We start from the raw sequence: 18,485 nt of genomic DNA on the forward strand, positions 1-18,485 counted from the left end.
TCAGCGCCAGTCATGGCGTGGTCTGGCCTATGATCCGAAGCGATGCTACTCATTGTGGGGGACAATGGATAAGAGCAGCGTTCCGTCAATAGGAGAGGGACGAGAGAGGAGGAGGACGTGCCGGTCGAGGGAGACGAGAGAAAAGAAGATGAGAAGGAAGATGAAGATTGAGGCCTGAGGCCTGAGGGCGGGAGCCGGAGGAAGGCGGCAAGCGATACGTTACCTGAGAGTAGCGATAACTATAACTATAATATAAATCGACTCCGTCCATCGTTACAGGTACAGCCACGAGCGAAATGGAGAGTCTGGCAGAGCGTAGAGAGTCTTTCTGCCGTGTTTTTTAACTAATTTTCGATTTTTGTAATTATTGTGGTCTCTTTGTCCTCCCTCTGCGCCATTCCTGCTATGAATAAGACCGGCGCGCGAAGGTTTAGTTGCGGCGCATGGACAGGGACAGGGAGTGCTTTTAACCATAATTTCAATCCTGGCATTCTTCATCCCAAGCACTCCGGATGGAATCGAACCGAATTGTTGTCGAAACTCCCCCTTTCCAATCCCGCTCTTCTGCATCTATGCATTGACTGATTGATTCTACATACAGGATCGCGGCCCCCCCGTGTCCAACACCAGAATTCAAGTCAACAGGCGCTCCTGAGCTTCGTCCCCTTGTGCTATTTTTGTCGGCGGGGGATTTCAGTCCGGATTAGGGCTGGTTGGTTGGTCCAGTTTTGACTCGCCACAGGAATTGAACCTTGAACAGGTTTATGCTTCCCACTTGCGGGGGAATGAGGCTTTGAAAACGGCGAAGAGAATCAAACCCCTCCTGACTCCCACAGCAGCTCCCTGATGTCCCCGTATGCAGAACTAGATCCAAACCTCTAGACACCCGACAATGGCCAGGTCCATGTCCTCCACGCTCGATACGAGCCGGCCCACCAGAGCACATGCCGCCAAGGAACCGAATGCTTGATTGGCCTCCGCACTTCGGCTGGTTTTCTTCTTGCCAGACACTGAGAGTGGTGGCAAACAGGGCGCTTCTGCTTCACACTTGCTTATCAACCGATCTGTGTTTTAAAGCCTCACAGAGAATCCACACTAAGAGGAATGCTAAACCATTCACAATGATTTAGAGTAGCTGGTGAAGCTGATAGTCCTGAGTTGGAAGAAAAGTAAACTGACCACAACTGCTAAAATACAAAGATACAAAGAAAGCAAAACTCATGAGCTTTTGTATTGCAATGCACGAATCCTCCTCAAATGCTTCGAACCATAGTCCACTGAGAACCACCAACATAAACAATACAAGTATACATGATATATCACAGAGATAGATGCTAACCCACACCAGCCATCTTAGCAATCGATAGATTTCAAACTTGAATCTCCGCGGTTGGCTCGGTGAGATATCTGAACCGAGACACCCTCAACTTCAATAACATCAAATGTCGCATCATCTTCACTTCCACCAGCAGCAGGTTCCTCGCCGGGAATATCATATGTCATCTTTAGATGATCGTCGAAACGTTTTATAGCCGAGTTCGCAATTTTCTGTGGCGTGGTATCGGGGGATGACCTAATTGCGTCAATCAGTATACTGTCAACAAATGCCACCACCTGATCACGGCGTATGATCCATGACAATGCCTCAGAATGCATCACCTTTCCTGTCTCACAAAGAACAATAAATCGAAAGTCTATGAAATCGGTAAGAATACCAAAGACAGCTGTTCTAGCCTTTTTTGCTTTCACTTGAGTGTCTTGAACAGCAAATAAATAAGCCAATACCTGAGCTATATTATCTACTTGGACAGTAGATTTAGCTTTAAGTACTATCAGCATTTGTTCCAATCTAGTTGTATCCTTCATGTACCCTAGCAATCAATCTGCTCTGCCAGAGATTGTGCTACCACAATGCTCCTGCTTCACTGTTGCAGTCATAGGCACCTCATAGCCAACACACAATTTGTTGTCGGCGTCTAAATCATCCAGTTGATTCAGTCAATCTGCAAGTAGTATATCAAACAGTGTACAGATGGATGCCTCACGTCGAAGCCTTGATAATGCAGGAGAGTCGAGAATCTTCTCTATGGCAGTTGCTAGAATATAGTCAATACAAAGTTTTAGATCTTTTCACTGATTGAGTCTTGACTCACCAGCCCAGCTAGACAGACCACTCTGCTTCAACTGACTCTCTGTCAAAGCCCACATATATTCTTGCTTGTATGCATTGAAATCAATGCCCAGCTTTTCCGTCACCTGTTGAAGTGTAAATTTTGAAGGCAGGTATGATGGCGTGAGGGTGGGGCTTGGAATATGTGAAACGGCAGTTGCAACGAATTGAAGATATCACAACACCATAGATAGGTACTTGATCTTCCGAAACACCATCTTTTAGAATTGTGTCCAAGTTCCTAAAGAATCTTGACATGGCTTCTGTTAGGTCGTAATGGGTCATGCGAGGCATGCGGCTTTTGTCTCTTCGCTGGCGGTGCCATTTTTGTTGCTGATTGAAACCGTAGGGTGGAGGCAACTCATTGAAGTGGGAGTTGTTTGCTGGAATCCAAGATCAATGTTATCGAGTTAGCGCAGAGTGTCAACGCTACGGTCCTCCGTGGCTGTTGGGGTCAGTGTGCGTGGCAGCATGGGCCGGCAAGCACACATCAAAATGTTGCCTGTGCAGTTGAACTTTCAATACCACTACTTCTTTATAGAATTTATTATTGTATTATTATTGTTGTTGTTATTGTTGTTATTATTGTTATTATTTCTACGCTGCTGAATCTTAAATATATACTATTTTTTAGTATTTTATATTCTTTTTAAATTATGTTTTTCTCTCTCTTTAGAAGTAATATTGACTGATTTATAGTAATTTACTGAGTTTTTTAAAGATAGCTGTATAATTGTCTTCCCATATGCATCAATGAAAGCTTTGCCAGCGCCGTTAGTGTGTCTATTCTTCACTTCGGCCAAGGGCTTCACATCTAGCGTATGAGTGGCGATAGAATCTTTGTGCCGTTGAACTCCGCAGGAGCTTTTCCTTCCTTCCCCGTCATTGTTTTCCTCTGCGTCTCGTCCGTTTTGGCGGGGCCGGATTTACTATGATCGCTTTCACCACCAGCTGCAATAGCATCCTTACTAACACCATCATCCTCAAACTTTACACCAGCAATGAGGGTCTCACTAAGGAACTCTAGCCCAGCAACGAACGTGCATAGCCCGCTCGCGATGCAGAAGTGACTAATTGTCGTGCCAATGTCAAGCCAGCTCCCCTCGTCGCGCACCATGTAGAAGAAATTAAGCGTCATTATGTCACTGATGGACATAACGATCATGAATAGAGCGGAAGGAGCGACACCTAGGCGCCGGTTGAGGATACCCAGGTTCGCACTGATGATGGCAAATGGGATCAGGATTTTTAGGATTAGCAGCGCGCCTTGGAGGAAGGGGTTGAAGATGGGGACTAATCTGGTAACGCTTTCGAGGGAGAAGGAAGAGATTGAAGCGATGTTGCCCGTGGAGAAGAAGGCGGATTGGAGAAGGAAGAAGAAGAATAACGCAACACGGGCATCTCTGGTTGTTAGGATGCGATAACGGGGTTTTGATATGTGGTTTTCGCTGTTGGGTTGTAGAGGGCTTTGTTTCGTTTTGATTTGGGTGACATCATTTAATGGAACGATGGCGGTTGGTGGCTGGGATGAGGTGTGGATGAATATGCGGTGTTCAAGTTGAACCCAACTGAGAAGGGTAATGCAAAAGACGAAGTAAAAGAGCCCCTCGTACGAAATGGTGAGAATGATGAACGTTGGAGAGAAGGTGAGGAAGATCACTACAAGACGATGGAGGTAGTGGCTATTTGGATATAGCCGGTGGAAGAATGGAAATGTAAGAGATGCCACTACAAAACGTTAGTCTGAAAAATCCCTCGGCACATCTCATATGAAGTTATGCTTGATGGAAATGATGAGGCTAACCTAGAACAGACCATGCAACAACTTGATTTCCGAACGGCAAACCTTCTTTTGCCTGTAGTGATGCGGCGGTAGATCTGGTTACTATTATAGCCAGCAGAACCATGCCGATCTAATGTATGCCCGCCGACGCATTAGTTTGGTCTAGCATAACGATTCTAGAAAAACTAGGAAGATAGCGACGAACGTACCTGCATGCCCATAATTCGCCTGGAACCCCTACTGACGGCAATTGATAGGGTTTTAGAAATCGGCGTTATCGATTCCTCGAATATGAGATAGAGGAGCCCAGTAAGGACCATGAGAGTTGCCCCTATCGTTCTGTCCGACGGGTTAGTATCTGCACTCCGCTATTTGACTGGGAAATGGATGGATAATTACATGTTTGTTACATCTTCCACCTTGTTAGCGGGTAGAAGCGTGAAAATGCTCATAAAACCGCATCCGATACTCCACGTAGCTACGACGAGTTTATTGCGCGACAGGAAACTAATGCCGTAGGATAGAGGCCATATCGCCGCGAGGATGAAACAAAAAGTGTAAATTTCACGATGAAAATATGATTGAACCTATCCTATAGGTAAGCTATATTCACGTTTCCGATTTGTCGTCATTACAACATGGGGTGAACTGATATTACTCACAAGTGCCTCCAATACCCCAACATATATCAATGTCTGTAACCAAAAAGTTATGTAGCCACCCAGTGACTGAACATGGCTGAGAAAAATCTTTCGTCCGGCTGCTAGCGCCTGCCGTTTTGCTACAACTTCCTCCCAGAAGAAGATGGGGAAAATGCCATATGCGTAATATCTCCACGACGACTTTTGAATCCAGAATATAGAATACAATATGACTAGTATGGAAGAAAAGAACATCGTACTGAATGTCGTACGACTTAGGACGGAAGTTTCATGCAGGACGTGGAGATCTATCACGGTTGTCAGCGCATATGCAATCCATCCGAGATAGCCTGCAGTAACTATAGTTCGGAGGAATAGCCAGTCATAGGTCTGTAGATATCGCAGGCCGTCCAGAGCGGTATGTAACAGATCGGAAGATTTCCTAATCGCCTCGTCGTATTTCTTCCTCGAAATTAACCGTTGAATTTCGGAGATGCGGTTCTCGATGGAACGCTCATTATCTCCGAAAGCTTGATATGGTTGGTAACGCAAAACTGAAGCTCTTTTATTCTCCTCTTTAACTCGGTACATCTCTAGAACCCCCTGGGTGTTCGCGAGAGCAGCCAGGGCTTTTTCTTTGGGTGACGCATCAAGGTACGAAAGGGGGAGCTCCCCAACCGAATTCACGGGGAAATCCAATCCAACCAAGTACGCCATGAGAGCAGCTACGTCGGCCTGGGCAACATCATGTCTCTGAACGCTGTCTAAGCCCCAGTCGGAAGAGAATCCATCCTCATGGCCTGGAGCCTTTCCCCTTCTTTGAATTTTCGGTTTAGCGACTCCGGAACCCCAAACCACCAAGGGAGTACGGGTATTGTCCGGGTGTCCATCACCATGGCTCCCCCAATCACTCATGCCATGATCAGCCGTAAAAACAAAGGCTGACTCATTATCGCCGTAAAACTCCTCAGCCAATTCTGTAATCTCTTTCACTCCTTGGTCGACAACCTTGATATTATGCAGATACTCCTTCGAATATGGCCGATAAAAATGCCCAGCCGTATCCAAACCAAGTAAATGCAAAAAGAAGACAATCTTATCTTGTCTCAATCGCGTATCAAGCTCTGGATCTTCCTTTGCCGCGGCGAACATTGCCTTCACCTTCTCAAACACCCAAATATCCAACTGCGACCCGTCCTTGCTAAAATACTCTGCCTCCTCGCCATACGACTCCGCATCGATTTTCCCCGGCGTCGCACCATCCTTGAACATAGGCAATATATCCGGACTCCCCCAACTCCAGGTATGCCTACTGCGATTGAACACGCTGTCAAAATTGACAGGATTAAGCTTCCACCCCGTCGTCACCGACGAGACATCCTCATACAAGCCAGCAATGAGGGCGACATGGCCCGGCCTGGACTCCGTGGGCACCCGCGTATGCGACACACCAAAGGTTCCATGGTAAAGGACGCGGGAGCGAATAAACGGCGCAAGCGGTCGAGGCGGGCTATTCACAGACGACGCAGTGCCTTTTTTTTGCTCCAGATTGGGATAATCGGGGTCCAGCACGCCTCCGGGCGACGGGTCCGGAAAGGACTGGAAAGCCTTATCAGCACGTAGACCGTCTCCGACGAAGAGAAAAAGTCGTTTTGCGGGGGCTTTTGCGGAGGAAGCTCGTTGGACGCCGAATTCGCGCATGCCACTGACGATGGGGCTGACGAAGTAGATGTCGAATATTGAGTAGGTGTATATTGCATGGAAGATAATTGCCAGGGCTAGAAAGCCAACGCGTCCTAGCCGAGCCATAGTGGGCGAAAATATTGTTCTTGTCTGGAGATATTTGGAGAGCCGGGGAGGGCGTTTAGTAGAACCGACTCCGTTGGTTGTCTACCATATGTGGGAAAAGAGTGAAAACGGCCCAGAAGACCCTGAGGAGTGCCGGAAAAAAAAGGAGAGGGGTTAAAAATACATTCCAGATTGCTATGGATTCATTGTCGGAGGTTGTCGCATTGCTGTAGATAGAGCTTAGAGGTTTGTTTGGAGCTCCTTTCCATAAATGAGCATTGTTAAGGTATTACTAATCATGTTCACCCGTTCAGGGGCAAAGGTCAATGAGCTCTCTATAACTCCTACAAATCTCGGTGTTTATATTTTATTTGTAAATAATGCCCAAACCGAAATAACTTTATAAAAATATCAATGGATATACAGTGCGCGTAAACAACAACAAATTGACTTGCTCAGAATCTTATTCAAAAAGGACTAAGGTCTTTTGCTGCATAGCAACGTCAAAGACCCATGAGGATTTAGATCAAATATGTAAATGCCTGCATCACCTTGAAAAAATAATAAAGTTAAAAATATAAGATGCAGCAATTCATTCGAGAAACCTAGTCGTCCGCTCGCCTCACTTTCTTCGTAAGCGTATCCACCAGCCGACTATAGAACACTGAGGCATGCTGCCGGGGGAAGGTAATATCTATAGACAAATACTCGGGGAGAATATCAACCAAATCGCGATCGCGGTTGGGGTCCAGGAGGGGGAAATAGTGGAACTCTGCCGCTTCAAAGTTCTTGTTTTCCGAATCATGGGCGACAGCGAGTTTAAAGTGTAATGCTAGTAGAATAGGAATTGATCGGTTAGCCTTATTTTATTTCTATATTTTTTCCGTCTTGTTCTCCTCTTTTTCATTGTTTTGAGAAAATGAGGAATATAAACTTACTCCCATTTATCCCCGTCTGTATGCAGTCATATAAGTGATCAGATTCTTGCTTCTTAGCATCACGGATAATGAGGCCTGTAAGGTCGCTGTACAGGTCTTCCTTCAGCTGAGCTATTTGCGCAACGTGAGCCGCTTCAGCACTACCCATCACGATCGTTCGCGAAGCACCACTGCTGTTGGTTTTGGCAGCGCTTCCAGGACCCTTGGAACTTGTAACGTATTCCACATTTGTTGCTGCGGTTCGGGAAGCGGCCAGCTTCGTTTGGAGGCCTTTGATTTCGTTTTGGGCATTAGTCAAGTCCGAACTCAATTGTTTGATTTTAGCCTCCAGCTCCGCAATTTCGTCATCACGGTCCTGCAGCTGCTTCTGAAGAGTGTGTGATTCTTTAGCTAGACTCGTCTTCATGGCAAGCTCCTTTTTTAGCGATGCGATTAATTCATTTGATGCTACGCTTGGGAATCAGTCTCTCTGTGTCCAAAGCGGAATGGAGCTACGTCCATACCTGCATTGTTCGACTCGCATTGTTTCCGCAGCTTCTCCACGTTGGAATTGGCTTCGAGAATCCCCACCTCTCGTAGATTTCGATATTTCATGTCCATATTCTCGTATTTCTTTGTCATATCTCCTAGCTTCCTCCTTAAAGTCGCCTCATTGTCGCCTTTCTCGATATTTGATGCCCCTCCCCCAGGTTTGCGTCGTTGGTTGGTTGATTGGGATGGCTTATGTTGTAAGTGAACATGGTTGGAACTTCTGATGGGAGAATGGGATATAGATCGGGTAGCCGGGTATTGATTCTCCTCCCCGTCCCCTGCCTCATCTTCCTCTTCCTCCTCCTCCTCCTGATCTTCTTCTTCATTCTCCACCTCCACCTCCACTTGCTGCTGTTGTCGCCCATCACGCTTGGATTCAGCCCCAGGCTGTATGCTACGCGTCATGGATTTCATTGCAGGATTCTCTTTCGCAAGTGGTTGGGTTGACTTCGGATGACGTGACCCCATCGGGGTATACTCGAATCCATCATCTATAGTCACTCGCTTGCCTGGCCTTTTGACCTTTTTAGGTCCACTTTTCGTCCGGTCACCTTCCCGAGTGCGACCATGTGCTGTTGTTCCTGGGGAATCAAGCTCATCGTCCGATTGCTGCTTTGGCTCTGGATGTGGCTCATCGCCTATACATTTTCCATGGTCGCTTTCTTTGGAAAAACTAGCATCAGGGGTCTCGTGGGCCTCTTTGGTGTCTTCGGGGGTCCTTGAGCGTCTGCGGATAGTCGAGCCTCTCGCAGGGCGACCTCTTTTTGGTCCCACAACAACAGTAGAGCGAGCTTTACGCGTATTGGGTTTCGCGGCAGCCGTAGCCTTAGCTTCAGTGATTTTCGGTCTTCCCTTCGCTTTTTTTGCGGGAGGTGCGCCGGTTTCCGGGCTTTCATCCTGAGTATATTCTCCGCCGCCGTTCATCAATAGGTCGTCCTCCAAGTCATCGTCCAGTAACCTGGACAATTTCGACGCAGCCTTTCGCTTTGGCATAGTTCAAGTCAGAAAAACAGTTTCGGCGATTTCACGTATTTCCCGATAGTTGTAGCTCTCATACTCTCTCCTTCGTGCTTGATTGTGTGTCTAGGGATGTCTCCGCGTGCAAAATAAACACAGACGTTGGTGGCAGAACATGTGATCCGCGGCTCGGCGCTTTTTTGAGCGAACTTACTCCAACAAGCAGCCAAGTTGATGCATGAACAACCGGCTTCAAATCCACCATCCGGCTATTTATGTTATTTTTGTTAATGTTTACGACATGACACAATAAGATAATTTCTTTCTACTTCGTTCTACTAACCTAGGTCACACTTCTTTTATCCAAAACTGCGCTTCCCTAGATTCCGCTGTACCCCCGAGGAGCTTGAGGCATCCGTCAATCACACTACGTATAACTCGCCATGGCCTCGGGCGGTGGCCGCAAATGGCAACAATTACTACAGGAGCTAGTAATGATTGCTGGCACTGTAAGAAACCTTAAAATAGTGACAAGTTATCCTACTTGCGAAAATCCCCTTGCTGACATGTATTAATCTTCCAGTCCCTTTCCACCTATTTCGTCGTCCGATTCCTCCTCTCCAGGGTCGAATTCGACCCCGATAGCCAAAAGCATGAGGAGGCAAAGCGGAAATCCGCGGCCATCTTGCGAAGACTCGACAGCCCTGATGATTCTGACGACGAATCGTCCAAGTCAAAAAAAAGTTCGTCACGGAAAAGGAAGCAGAGGAAGGAGGACCTCGTTCTCTCGCAATATGAACAGACCATCGCGATGGACGTTGTAGCGCCTGAAGATATCCCTGTATCCTTTAGTGACATTGGTGGACTGGAGGATATCATTGAAGAATTGAAAGAGTCGGTCATATATCCGCTCACCATGCCACATCTATATTCAACCACATCATCACTCCTCAGTGCACCCTCGGGGGTGCTCCTATACGGACCACCTGGCTGTGGCAAGACGATGTTGGCAAAGGCGCTGGCGCACGAGAGTGGAGCTTGTTTTATAAATCTTCACATCTCAACCTTGACAGAAAAATGGTACGGCGATTCGAACAAGCTGGTCAACGCCGTCTTCTCTCTGGCGCGCAAATTAGAGCCGAGCATCGTCTTCATCGATGAGATCGATGCAGTACTGGGGACACGGCGGAGCGGCGAACACGAGGCCAGCGGCATGGTCAAGGCTGAGTTCATGACACACTGGGACGGGTTGACCTCGTCCAACACGTCAGGGCAACCACAGAGGGTTCTCATCCTTGGCGCGACAAATCGAATCCAGGATATCGACGAGGCGATTCTCAGACGCATGCCGAAGAAATTCCCTGTCACCCTTCCACCGGCCGCGCAGAGATTGCGGATATTAGGGCTTATCCTTAAGGATACAAAGATAGACCGGGAAAATTTTGACCTGAACTTCCTCGTCAAAGCTATGGCGGGGATGTCTGGCAGTGATATCAAGGAAGCCTGCCGAGATGCCGCAATGGTACCTATCCGAGAGCTAATACGATCGAAACGGGATTCGGGCACTACGATGGAAACTGTGGATCCCGATGAAGTGCGTGGTTTGCGAACGGAAGACTTTTTTAAACGAGCAGGTAGCGTGAAGGCTGCCAACCATAGCGGTAGTAATGGTGCTATTAACCGCAAATCCATACTCACGAAAGCCGCGAGCAGTGAGCCACCTTCTGAAAAAGAGTGGACTACTGATTCTGAAGGAGGCGGTGATGGGGTTGTTGAACCGGAATTTATCCCAATAGATAAATGATTTATTGGGCTTCCCCGTCAGGGCGCACATCTATTACCTTATTTTATACCATCCATACACGTATATATACTCCGTTTTTTCAGCATTTCTTTCTAATTATGAAATCCCACTCTTATTCATTCTTCGGGAAGTGTGTACAGTATGATATCCTTTCCTAACGGTGGCAATTATGGGAAGATTTGGGATCTTGTTCGAATTATCATTGGCTATCATATAGAAATGAGAGGGCGTTCTAACAAAAGGGTTTTTTTGTATTACTTCTGAAAAGCACACTGACAGGCATAATCAACATGAACGATGTCATTGAGATTGTATTATTTTGTTTGAGGAGGCAATTTACTGTAGCAATCCTTCAATCAGTATCTGCTCTTCCTGAACATACTCCACGGTTAGATAGTTTTGAGATTTGCGGAGACACAAAGAGTCGGCTAAAAAATGACGTGATTACTCACCGCCCAGGAACCACTATCATCACCTCGCTCCATGATGTCCCTCAATCACTGACATTGAATACTAGATGTTTTTCTTCCTCCACACTGACTACCGTTGGCTATCTCCCATATGAATAGAGACATAAAATCTGACCGTTGCAACTGAACAGGTGTTTGAATAGAGACTAGAAGCTTCATTGCCTCTCACCATCCCCTCCCGGAAACCACCCCCAACAATGGGCGCCTCTGATAATCCATCTTCGGCGCGGGACAACTCGTTGGAAAAGCCGAAGCTCCTCCCGAGAAAGACGCTGTCTGGTGTCGATATCGAAGGCCACAATCTACCTCCCTCCCCCGCCCCATCCAGTCCTCGCGGCGGTCGACGGTATGCTCTAGCTACGGAGTTAGTATTTACAGAGGGTAATGACCAGTTCAATGCGAGCAGCGTGCCAATCTACCAGGTAAGGCAGAGGGCGAGACAAGATATTCAACGCAGTTGGTTATTTTGATGAAAAGTCCTGTTGCGGCTGGGGTTCGCTATACATCGAGACATTGACTCATTTTACCTCCGTATATCTTTTTAGAGTGCAACTTTCAAACAAACCTCCGGAAATGGTGGCGGCGAGTACGACTACACACGATCGGGCAATCCCACCCGAACACACCTAGAGCGACATCTGGCGAAAATTATGTCCGCGCAGCGAGCCCTCGTGGTATCCTCTGGAATGGCTGCCTTGGATGTGATAACACGCCTTCTTAAACCGGGTGATGAAGTTGTTACTGGTGATGATTTGTATGGCGGCACAAATCGCCTTCTTAAATATTTAGCCACTCACGGCGGCATAATTGTTCACCACGTCGACACTACTCGGCCGGAGAAGGTGTCAGAAGTCCTAGGAGCGATGACTAGACTGGTTCTGCTAGAGACTCCCACAAACCCGTTAATAAAGATAGTAGACATCCCACAAATCGCATCATTGACGCATGAGGCGAACCCCGATGCGTTGGTCGCGGTCGACAATACCATGCTATCCCCGCTCCTGCTCAACCCGCTCGACCTAGGTGCCGATATAGTCTACGAGAGCGGAACCAAATACCTATCTGGCCACCACGACTTGATGGCCGGCGTGGTCGCCGTCAATGACTTGTCCCTAGGCGAAAAGCTATACTTCACCATCAACAGCTCTGGCTGTGGTCTGTCCCCCTTCGACTCCTGGCTGCTCCTGCGCGGCGTCAAGACACTAAAAGTCCGCATGGAACAACAACAATCCAACGCGCAGCGCATTGCCGAATTCCTCGAAAACCACGGCTTCCGCGTCAGATACCCTGGCCTCAAGTCCCACCCACAATACGACCTACATCGCTCCATGGCGCGAGGACCCGGTGCAGTGCTCTCGTTTGAAACGGGGGATGTAGCAACCAGTGAGAGGATTGTGGAGAGTGCAAAACTATGGGCTATCAGCGTCAGCTTTGGCTGCGTTAACAGCTTGATTAGCCTGCCCTGTCGGATGAGTCATGCTAGCATCGACGCGAAAACCAGGAGGGATAGAGATATGCCTGAAGATTTGATTCGGCTGTGCGTGGGTATTGAGGACGTGGATGATCTAATTGATGATTTGAGAAGAGCGGTATGTTAAAAATTATTTTTTGTCAATCCCCGCTTTACACTTCACATGACCCCGCCGAAGTCCCTGCATTGCGGTTTTACTAATTATGGCCAATTCAATTGGTATAGCTCGTGCAAGCTGGCGCTGTGACTGTATCACTAGACGACTTCCAAGCGGTCAACCCCGCTCCATCTAAAGGATGAAAGAGACCTTGTATTTAGGATGAAAGGAGCTGCATGGACGCGCCGACATTGCCATCATAGATTTCCTGTCCTTCGGTTACCCAACCCCAAACCCTCCTTTCGGGAGTTTTGCCTTCATCATTTTACCAATGACGTTTCCCCCCCAACAATTGTATATATGCACACACGAGATATCCGGCGTTACCTGTGGGAAATGAGGAAATAAAAAAATATAATTCATATAAAATAAAAAAGATTCATGTTATTTCTCTGGAGATGGATTCAGAATCTCCGTCTCTGTGTTCCTGACCTGACGATCCAACACGCAGAGCCCAAGCGTCGCTTGGTAAAATTCAAGCTCTGGCTAAAAAACGCCATTAAAGTTACTCACCCTGAAGCCCATTCAGGGCACACTCTTATTTCTTGAACAGAGGTTTCGAGATGATTTGCTCGCGATGCCATCCCATGTTCATAAGATGGTTGGATATTTGCTATGTAGCCACCAACTGTAGCTGCTTTCCACGCCGGCGTTTGATATCAATCAATCTGGTTTAGCTTACCATCTTCTTTTATTTACTTGGCCGAGTAAAAAAATATGAAATAGAGAAATTCGTGGGATTCGGCTTATTATTTCATGTTTGAGACATCCAGCTTCTTCACCGGCTTCCATCCCGCTAGAAACTTGAAGATCCGAGCAACTAATGCCTGAAGTGTCATGCATTCTTTCTGCCTAACGTTCTTGTGATAGTCCCCTGTAGGGGAGTAAATCTCTTTTAGCCGGGAGATTTCTCGGTCCTTGCCAGCTAATGGCTTGGTTTATCTACTCCGTTCTCCAGAACAATTGGACCGGGTTCAATCAGAGATACCCATTGCCATGCTTGGATCTGAGTATGAGTGTTGATGTGCCTGTAGCTGTGAGGTTGTGGAGGGGCGGAGAGGAGCGGTAGCAGTTGATTACTTCCATAAATGAGATAGATGGTGGAAAGCTCAAATACCATTCTCGCCATCTTCGTTATTGGATGTAGATACTTGGAGGAAAGTGTGGAGAAGTCGAGAAATGGGAATCTGACAGTCCGGGGGAAGCTCATTTCGGTGAAGGAAATGTAATACTGACAGCAGATTCTGGCGTCTGGGATCTCACGAATGTAAAATCATTGTAGTAGTGTGTTTGAGAATCATCTCAACTGGTGAGTGCAATGGAAGTATCCTTCAGATAATGAACCTCCGTGCCTGAAGACAAAGAACCGGGCTTCTTAAATATGTGCTTGTCCATCCCGCATATCAACTCTACCAAGAGCTTGTGATGCTTCCATGTTGCAATATGTCATGTGATCTGTTCCTCGCAGAACAAAACTGCGCCAAGTGGGATAGTTGTGTCGCCTACCGAGCACTTCTAGAGCAATGCTACATATTCTTTTCGCCTTCCCACATTCTTCATATTTGTCATGGCCATTGGTGATTGTTTGCCTCTCATATTTATTAATTGTTTGAGTGTTTATATGTAGACACACCCACTTCTGTCTTCTGGAGTGCGGAGCACTGAGTACTATGATTCATTCGCTTTCCTTTCGCGAGGCGAGATAACTTTCCTCAATCTCTAGTATAAATACTGGAAGTTACTCTTTGGATATATATTTCTGTCTATTGTGTCACTCTATATTGTATTTGCGAAAATGAGCCGAGAAGGGTCGGCATCACAGTTGGTCTCGGGACCGGTTTCTTCACCCACAGCTCGAGCGCCAATACCTGGAGCATCCCAGTCAACATCAAAATGGAACCCGCAGAGTTTAGGGTCGAGGTTTGCCGTAGATGCAGCCAGCGCAGCTGGGTCTGCTGCATTGATATGTCCGCTTATCACCATTATTGACAAGTAAGTCGATTACCACATACTAGGAGTACTGTGTACAATTTTGATTGTTTTACTCAAGAGTCTAAAATGCAGCCAACTAACGTCTCTGGATGGAAACTTCATAGGTCTATTATCGAGAAAGCCGCGAAGGGTCTTCCCATCCTCCATAGTCTTAAATCGTCACTGGTCGCGATCGTCAAACGGCCTCATGGTTTTCTTATTTCAACCCCGTTTCTCCTCATATACACCCTATACGGATCCACATACTTAACAGCTAATGTCATCGACACCATTACGTCGACAATGGATGACCGCAAATTTGCCCATGTCTCAGCGGGCCCTGCCAAATTCATTTGTACGGCTGTTGTCAATATGTCCATATGCGTTTACAAAGACGCTCGATTTGCGCGTATATTTGGAGCGCAGGGCACGGCTCCAGCGCCGAGCACACCACCAAAGTCGACGGGAATGCAAAATCTGAAGCAAAATTCTTCTCAGAGCGTTCCTTCTGTATCCACTACCAAAACATCTTCTCAGACTTTGCCAATGCCTAAACGCTCATTTGCTCTTTTCTGCCTCCGCGACAGTATGACAATATTCGCATCCTTCAACCTCCCCACACTTCTTTCGCCCCACATCCCAGATATCCTCGCCTCCACACCATCCTCCAAATCTGCTCTGGCCCAATTCTCCATCCCGGCGTCCGTCCAGTTTTTCAGCACACCGTTTCATCTGTTAGGTCTGGATCTTTACAATCGCCAACCACCCGGCGGGCTAAATGCAGCAGATAGATGGGCCCGGATCAAAAGGGATTGGGCACCAAGCGTCATGGCTCGTATTGGACGAATAGTCCCCGCTTACGGATTCGGTGGTGTGATTAATACCAAACTCAGAATGACCATGATGAACTCATTAGAGGAGAAGGGACGTGCGATATAGAATCGAATGATTGTGCCGAACCGATGTTGCCAGAATCGACGCTCCGAGGAACTTATATAGATACGACCTTTTGATATAACGTATAGTACAACGACCCACTAGACTAACGACTGCGAAAAGAATATAACGAATTAGATACCCTCAACCTCGATGTCGCCTCCATTATTTTGCGTCCTTAACACACTCAACGCCTCCTCACCCCTCACATACATTGGAATGCATCGACATCGAACCAGGATACTATTTTTCCTCATTCTTTTCTATCTATGAAGTGATACCCTAACAACACGTTTGTCCATCTATAAACTTTCTTTGCATTCTTCTGCCAGGTTCATTGAAAATTACTTTATTCCGTTTTGAATAGCGCTGATGCACATACAAAAGATTGCATATATATTGATAGATATAAACTACAAAGGTATAGATATGTAAATATGTACCGATATTCGTTGTCGCTTTGTCTTTCCAAAAAAAAAAAAAAAGTTCCTGTTATATAATGGAGCGGGTGAATTGAACATATTTAAAGTTATACATACAATATCATTTGTCCATCCTCTCCAACCGGTTCCAATCCTAAAAAGCAAAAAGGATGCAGAAGAACAAAAATTTTATGATAAAAAATATTGCATCAACAAAACAATATCGTCAACCTGCCCACACTCGGAATCGAACCGAGGATCTTATCATTACTAGTGATACGCTTTACCACTAAGCCACGCGGGCGTATTCGGTTGAGGCGGATTTGATATTGTGGTCTACCAGGCTTCCAGAGCTAGGGTAACGGAAAATGAGTATTCAGTATTTCATCATTAATATATTGATGATAACTATATACAGATATGTACAGTGCAATTCAATAAATAATATCTAGCGATATTCAGCTATTGCACGAACCATTCCATCCGCTGATCGCACGAACCACAGGACATCGTGTTGATACATAGCAGTCCACACGAGCTGAAAAACGACATCGGTTAGCTATAAAAAGGGGAGAGGTATATCTTGATCCTGTTTCTCTGTCCGGAGCCGGTTCATAATCGGGGACCCATCGCTTCGCTTGGGTCCGGTTTTGAGTCTGCTGAATGATGTGGAGTCACAATCGCAGGGAAACAAATGATGGAAATGAAAAAAATGATAGAAGCCACTTCCTTTTGAGTCCGTATATTTTCATCAAATGTGGAGAGGGGTTGAACACGAAGCAGGATTAACACCAGGAAAATGCAAGGTACATGTGCATTGCATGCCATGAGAGAAAATCGAAATCAGGAGATAAAATCGGATATATGAAAGGAGATTTTTCTGGAACCCACCACCCGAACTCCTAGAGTCACTAATTCATCTCGACCTACCTAACTTACTCACTCTTCTCTTGCTCCCGTTTTCGCATGGCCCTTTGTTGCTTCTTCTGCTCACGGTGTTGCTCCAGATTCGAAAAAATCACGGAGGTTGTCTGGCTATTATCTTCAGCAAGGGGCGCTACAGTCTGTCCACCTTCGATGACACGGAACGCATTGTGGAACGCCCACTGCACACCGCGTTCGACAGGCTTATCGAATATGTAAGGCAGGAATGGGACAACGGCAAGACCGAGCTATTTAGTAACTGTCAGAACTCATCATATAACCATGCCTACCTACCACCCATCGTGGTACGATGACCTTACCCCAATCGGCAGCCATGTGCGAATCATAGTATTCTTCGCCCCCCTAAACGCACGCCCAGAATACTTCACCACAGAATGGATCGTCAATGCAGGTAAACCCATACTAGCCACTGCCTGGAAAACAGCACGTTCAGCCATGACAGCCCGATAATCTTCCACCAAGGGAATCTTCGTCGTCCGCCAAGGCACCAGGGTATCCTCCTCCGGATCCGGCCAGGGCAGCGGATGTGCCCTAGATGTTGTCGAGTTGAACGTTTCCTCCTGCTCGGTTGACTGGCTTTTATGTTGGAGCTTGCGTCTCGCTACTGCATCGATCGCCAGCCCACTTGACATAGTTCCAGTCGCATTGTGATACGCATCACATGCCGGGGCTAACACTCGCATGTTCCGCAGATAGGCTTTGTAGCCTTCGTTGGCAACATCGCCTAATATGTAAGCCCAGGAAATACCATATGCGCTGCGGACGAGCCAGGGATGCGCGACGGGGCGGAAGGATTCGCCAATGTCGGAGGTATAAGCGACATAGCGGTGCGCGGAGAGGAGGATAGTGCGGATGCGGTTCGTGTAGGCTGCGTATCGGTATTTGGTATCGGTGGAATCCACAGCGCTAGGCCATTGTTATTGAGGGTTTTGTTGTGATTGAGACTTTGGAATGAGAAATATGTATTGGTGACCCATACTAGCCATCATAAAACTGGTCCAGGAGTTCATCTTCACGGTCAATAAGTTTTTGCAGTTCTGGGTTTAGTTTTCGGCGGATAGCAAGGTTGTCGTCATGGGATGCTTTATTTGTAGCGTCATCGTCGTTGTCGTCTGCTTGGGGTTGCTTGCTAAAACCCCAAGCCATGATATGATATATCTATGCCCTTGAGGTAGATAGGAACTCCAGATGGTTCCTTTTCGTTTCTGCCTGAGACGCTGGAACAATACTAATATCACATATTCTGAAGCGAAAAGAGATAGAAGAATGGATACGGGTGAGCAGGAAAATGGGGATCACCTTCCATATATGGGAAGATGCTGCCTGTGATCAGACCACCCAAGTCGGGAAATAGAGGCAAAACCTGTGGTACCTCCACATGAAGTACATCGCAAACGGCTTGTGCGGGACATTGCAGGCAATGATGATGGCTGGGGTACCTGATCTGGGAGTTTTCTCTTCCGTAAAGAGCCGCTCTGTATTCTGATTGGTCTATCGGCGG

At 46.8% G+C, this 18,485-nt stretch overlaps 8 protein-coding genes and 1 non-coding gene across 9 annotated transcripts; 3 read left to right on the forward strand and 6 right to left on the reverse strand.

Moving 5' to 3' along the window:
* Positions 1-1,353: 1,353 nt before the first annotated feature.
* Positions 1,354-2,495, reverse strand: HCBG_07169 (uncharacterized protein; the record flags this gene model as incomplete). Its single annotated transcript, XM_045434218.1, has 4 exons — positions 1,354-1,790; positions 2,046-2,096; positions 2,154-2,256; positions 2,427-2,495. The coding sequence occupies 4 exons, from the start codon at positions 2,493-2,495 to the stop codon at positions 1,354-1,356; spliced, it is 660 nt and encodes a 219-aa protein (XP_045285009.1).
* Positions 2,496-2,984: 489 nt separating this feature from the next.
* Positions 2,985-6,588, reverse strand: HCBG_07170 (phosphoethanolamine transferase class N; the record flags this gene model as incomplete). The annotated part of the gene is made up of 5 exons (XM_045434219.1): positions 2,985-3,898; positions 3,975-4,083; positions 4,163-4,292; positions 4,353-4,540; positions 4,616-6,588. The coding sequence occupies 5 exons, from the start codon at positions 6,401-6,403 to the stop codon at positions 2,985-2,987; spliced, it is 3,129 nt and encodes a 1,042-aa protein (XP_045285010.1).
* Positions 6,589-6,987: 399 nt separating this feature from the next.
* Positions 6,988-8,844, reverse strand: HCBG_07171 (uncharacterized protein; the record flags this gene model as incomplete). The annotated part of the gene is made up of 3 exons (XM_045434220.1): positions 6,988-7,214; positions 7,321-7,767; positions 7,824-8,844. The coding sequence occupies 3 exons, from the start codon at positions 8,842-8,844 to the stop codon at positions 6,988-6,990; spliced, it is 1,695 nt and encodes a 564-aa protein (XP_045285011.1).
* Positions 8,845-9,078: 234 nt separating this feature from the next.
* On the forward strand, positions 9,079-10,849 carry HCBG_07172 (ATPase family AAA domain-containing protein; the record flags this gene model as incomplete). Its single annotated transcript, XM_045434221.1, has 2 exons — positions 9,079-9,317; positions 9,392-10,849. The coding sequence occupies 2 exons, from the start codon at positions 9,252-9,254 to the stop codon at positions 10,610-10,612; spliced, it is 1,287 nt and encodes a 428-aa protein (XP_045285012.1).
* Positions 10,850-11,086: 237 nt separating this feature from the next.
* On the forward strand, positions 11,087-13,096 carry HCBG_07173 (cystathionine beta-lyase MetG; the record flags this gene model as incomplete). Its single annotated transcript, XM_045434222.1, has 3 exons — positions 11,087-11,504; positions 11,628-12,671; positions 12,779-13,096. 3 exons carry the CDS (start codon positions 11,280-11,282, stop codon positions 12,851-12,853), a joined length of 1,344 nt encoding a protein of 447 aa, XP_045285013.1.
* A 363-nt stretch (positions 13,097-13,459) lies between these two features.
* On the reverse strand, positions 13,460-13,920 carry HCBG_07174 (uncharacterized protein; the record flags this gene model as incomplete). Its single annotated transcript, XM_045434223.1, has 2 exons — positions 13,460-13,635; positions 13,680-13,920. 2 exons carry the CDS (start codon positions 13,918-13,920, stop codon positions 13,460-13,462), a joined length of 417 nt encoding a protein of 138 aa, XP_045285014.1.
* Positions 13,921-14,505: 585 nt separating this feature from the next.
* Positions 14,506-16,159, forward strand: HCBG_07175 (uncharacterized protein; the record flags this gene model as incomplete). The annotated part of the gene is made up of 2 exons (XM_045434224.1): positions 14,506-14,702; positions 14,807-16,159. 2 exons carry the CDS (start codon positions 14,506-14,508, stop codon positions 15,618-15,620), a joined length of 1,011 nt encoding a protein of 336 aa, XP_045285015.1.
* Positions 16,160-16,271: 112 nt separating this feature from the next.
* Positions 16,272-16,343, reverse strand: HCBG_11068. The gene has a single exon. It is a non-coding gene; the product is annotated as a tRNA-Thr (tRNA).
* A 631-nt stretch (positions 16,344-16,974) lies between these two features.
* HCBG_07176 (uncharacterized protein) lies at positions 16,975-18,351 on the reverse strand (the record flags this gene model as incomplete). The annotated part of the gene is made up of 3 exons (XM_045434225.1): positions 16,975-17,211; positions 17,284-17,890; positions 17,964-18,351. The coding sequence occupies 3 exons, from the start codon at positions 18,128-18,130 to the stop codon at positions 16,975-16,977; spliced, it is 1,011 nt and encodes a 336-aa protein (XP_045285016.1).
* Between the last annotated feature and the right edge of the window lie 134 nt (positions 18,352-18,485).

This window comes from Histoplasma capsulatum (genome assembly GCF_000150115.1).
Source record: "Histoplasma capsulatum G186AR genomic scaffold supercont2.11, whole genome shotgun sequence".
In the NCBI taxonomy this organism is placed as follows: Eukaryota; Fungi; Ascomycota; class Eurotiomycetes; order Onygenales; family Ajellomycetaceae; genus Histoplasma; species Histoplasma capsulatum.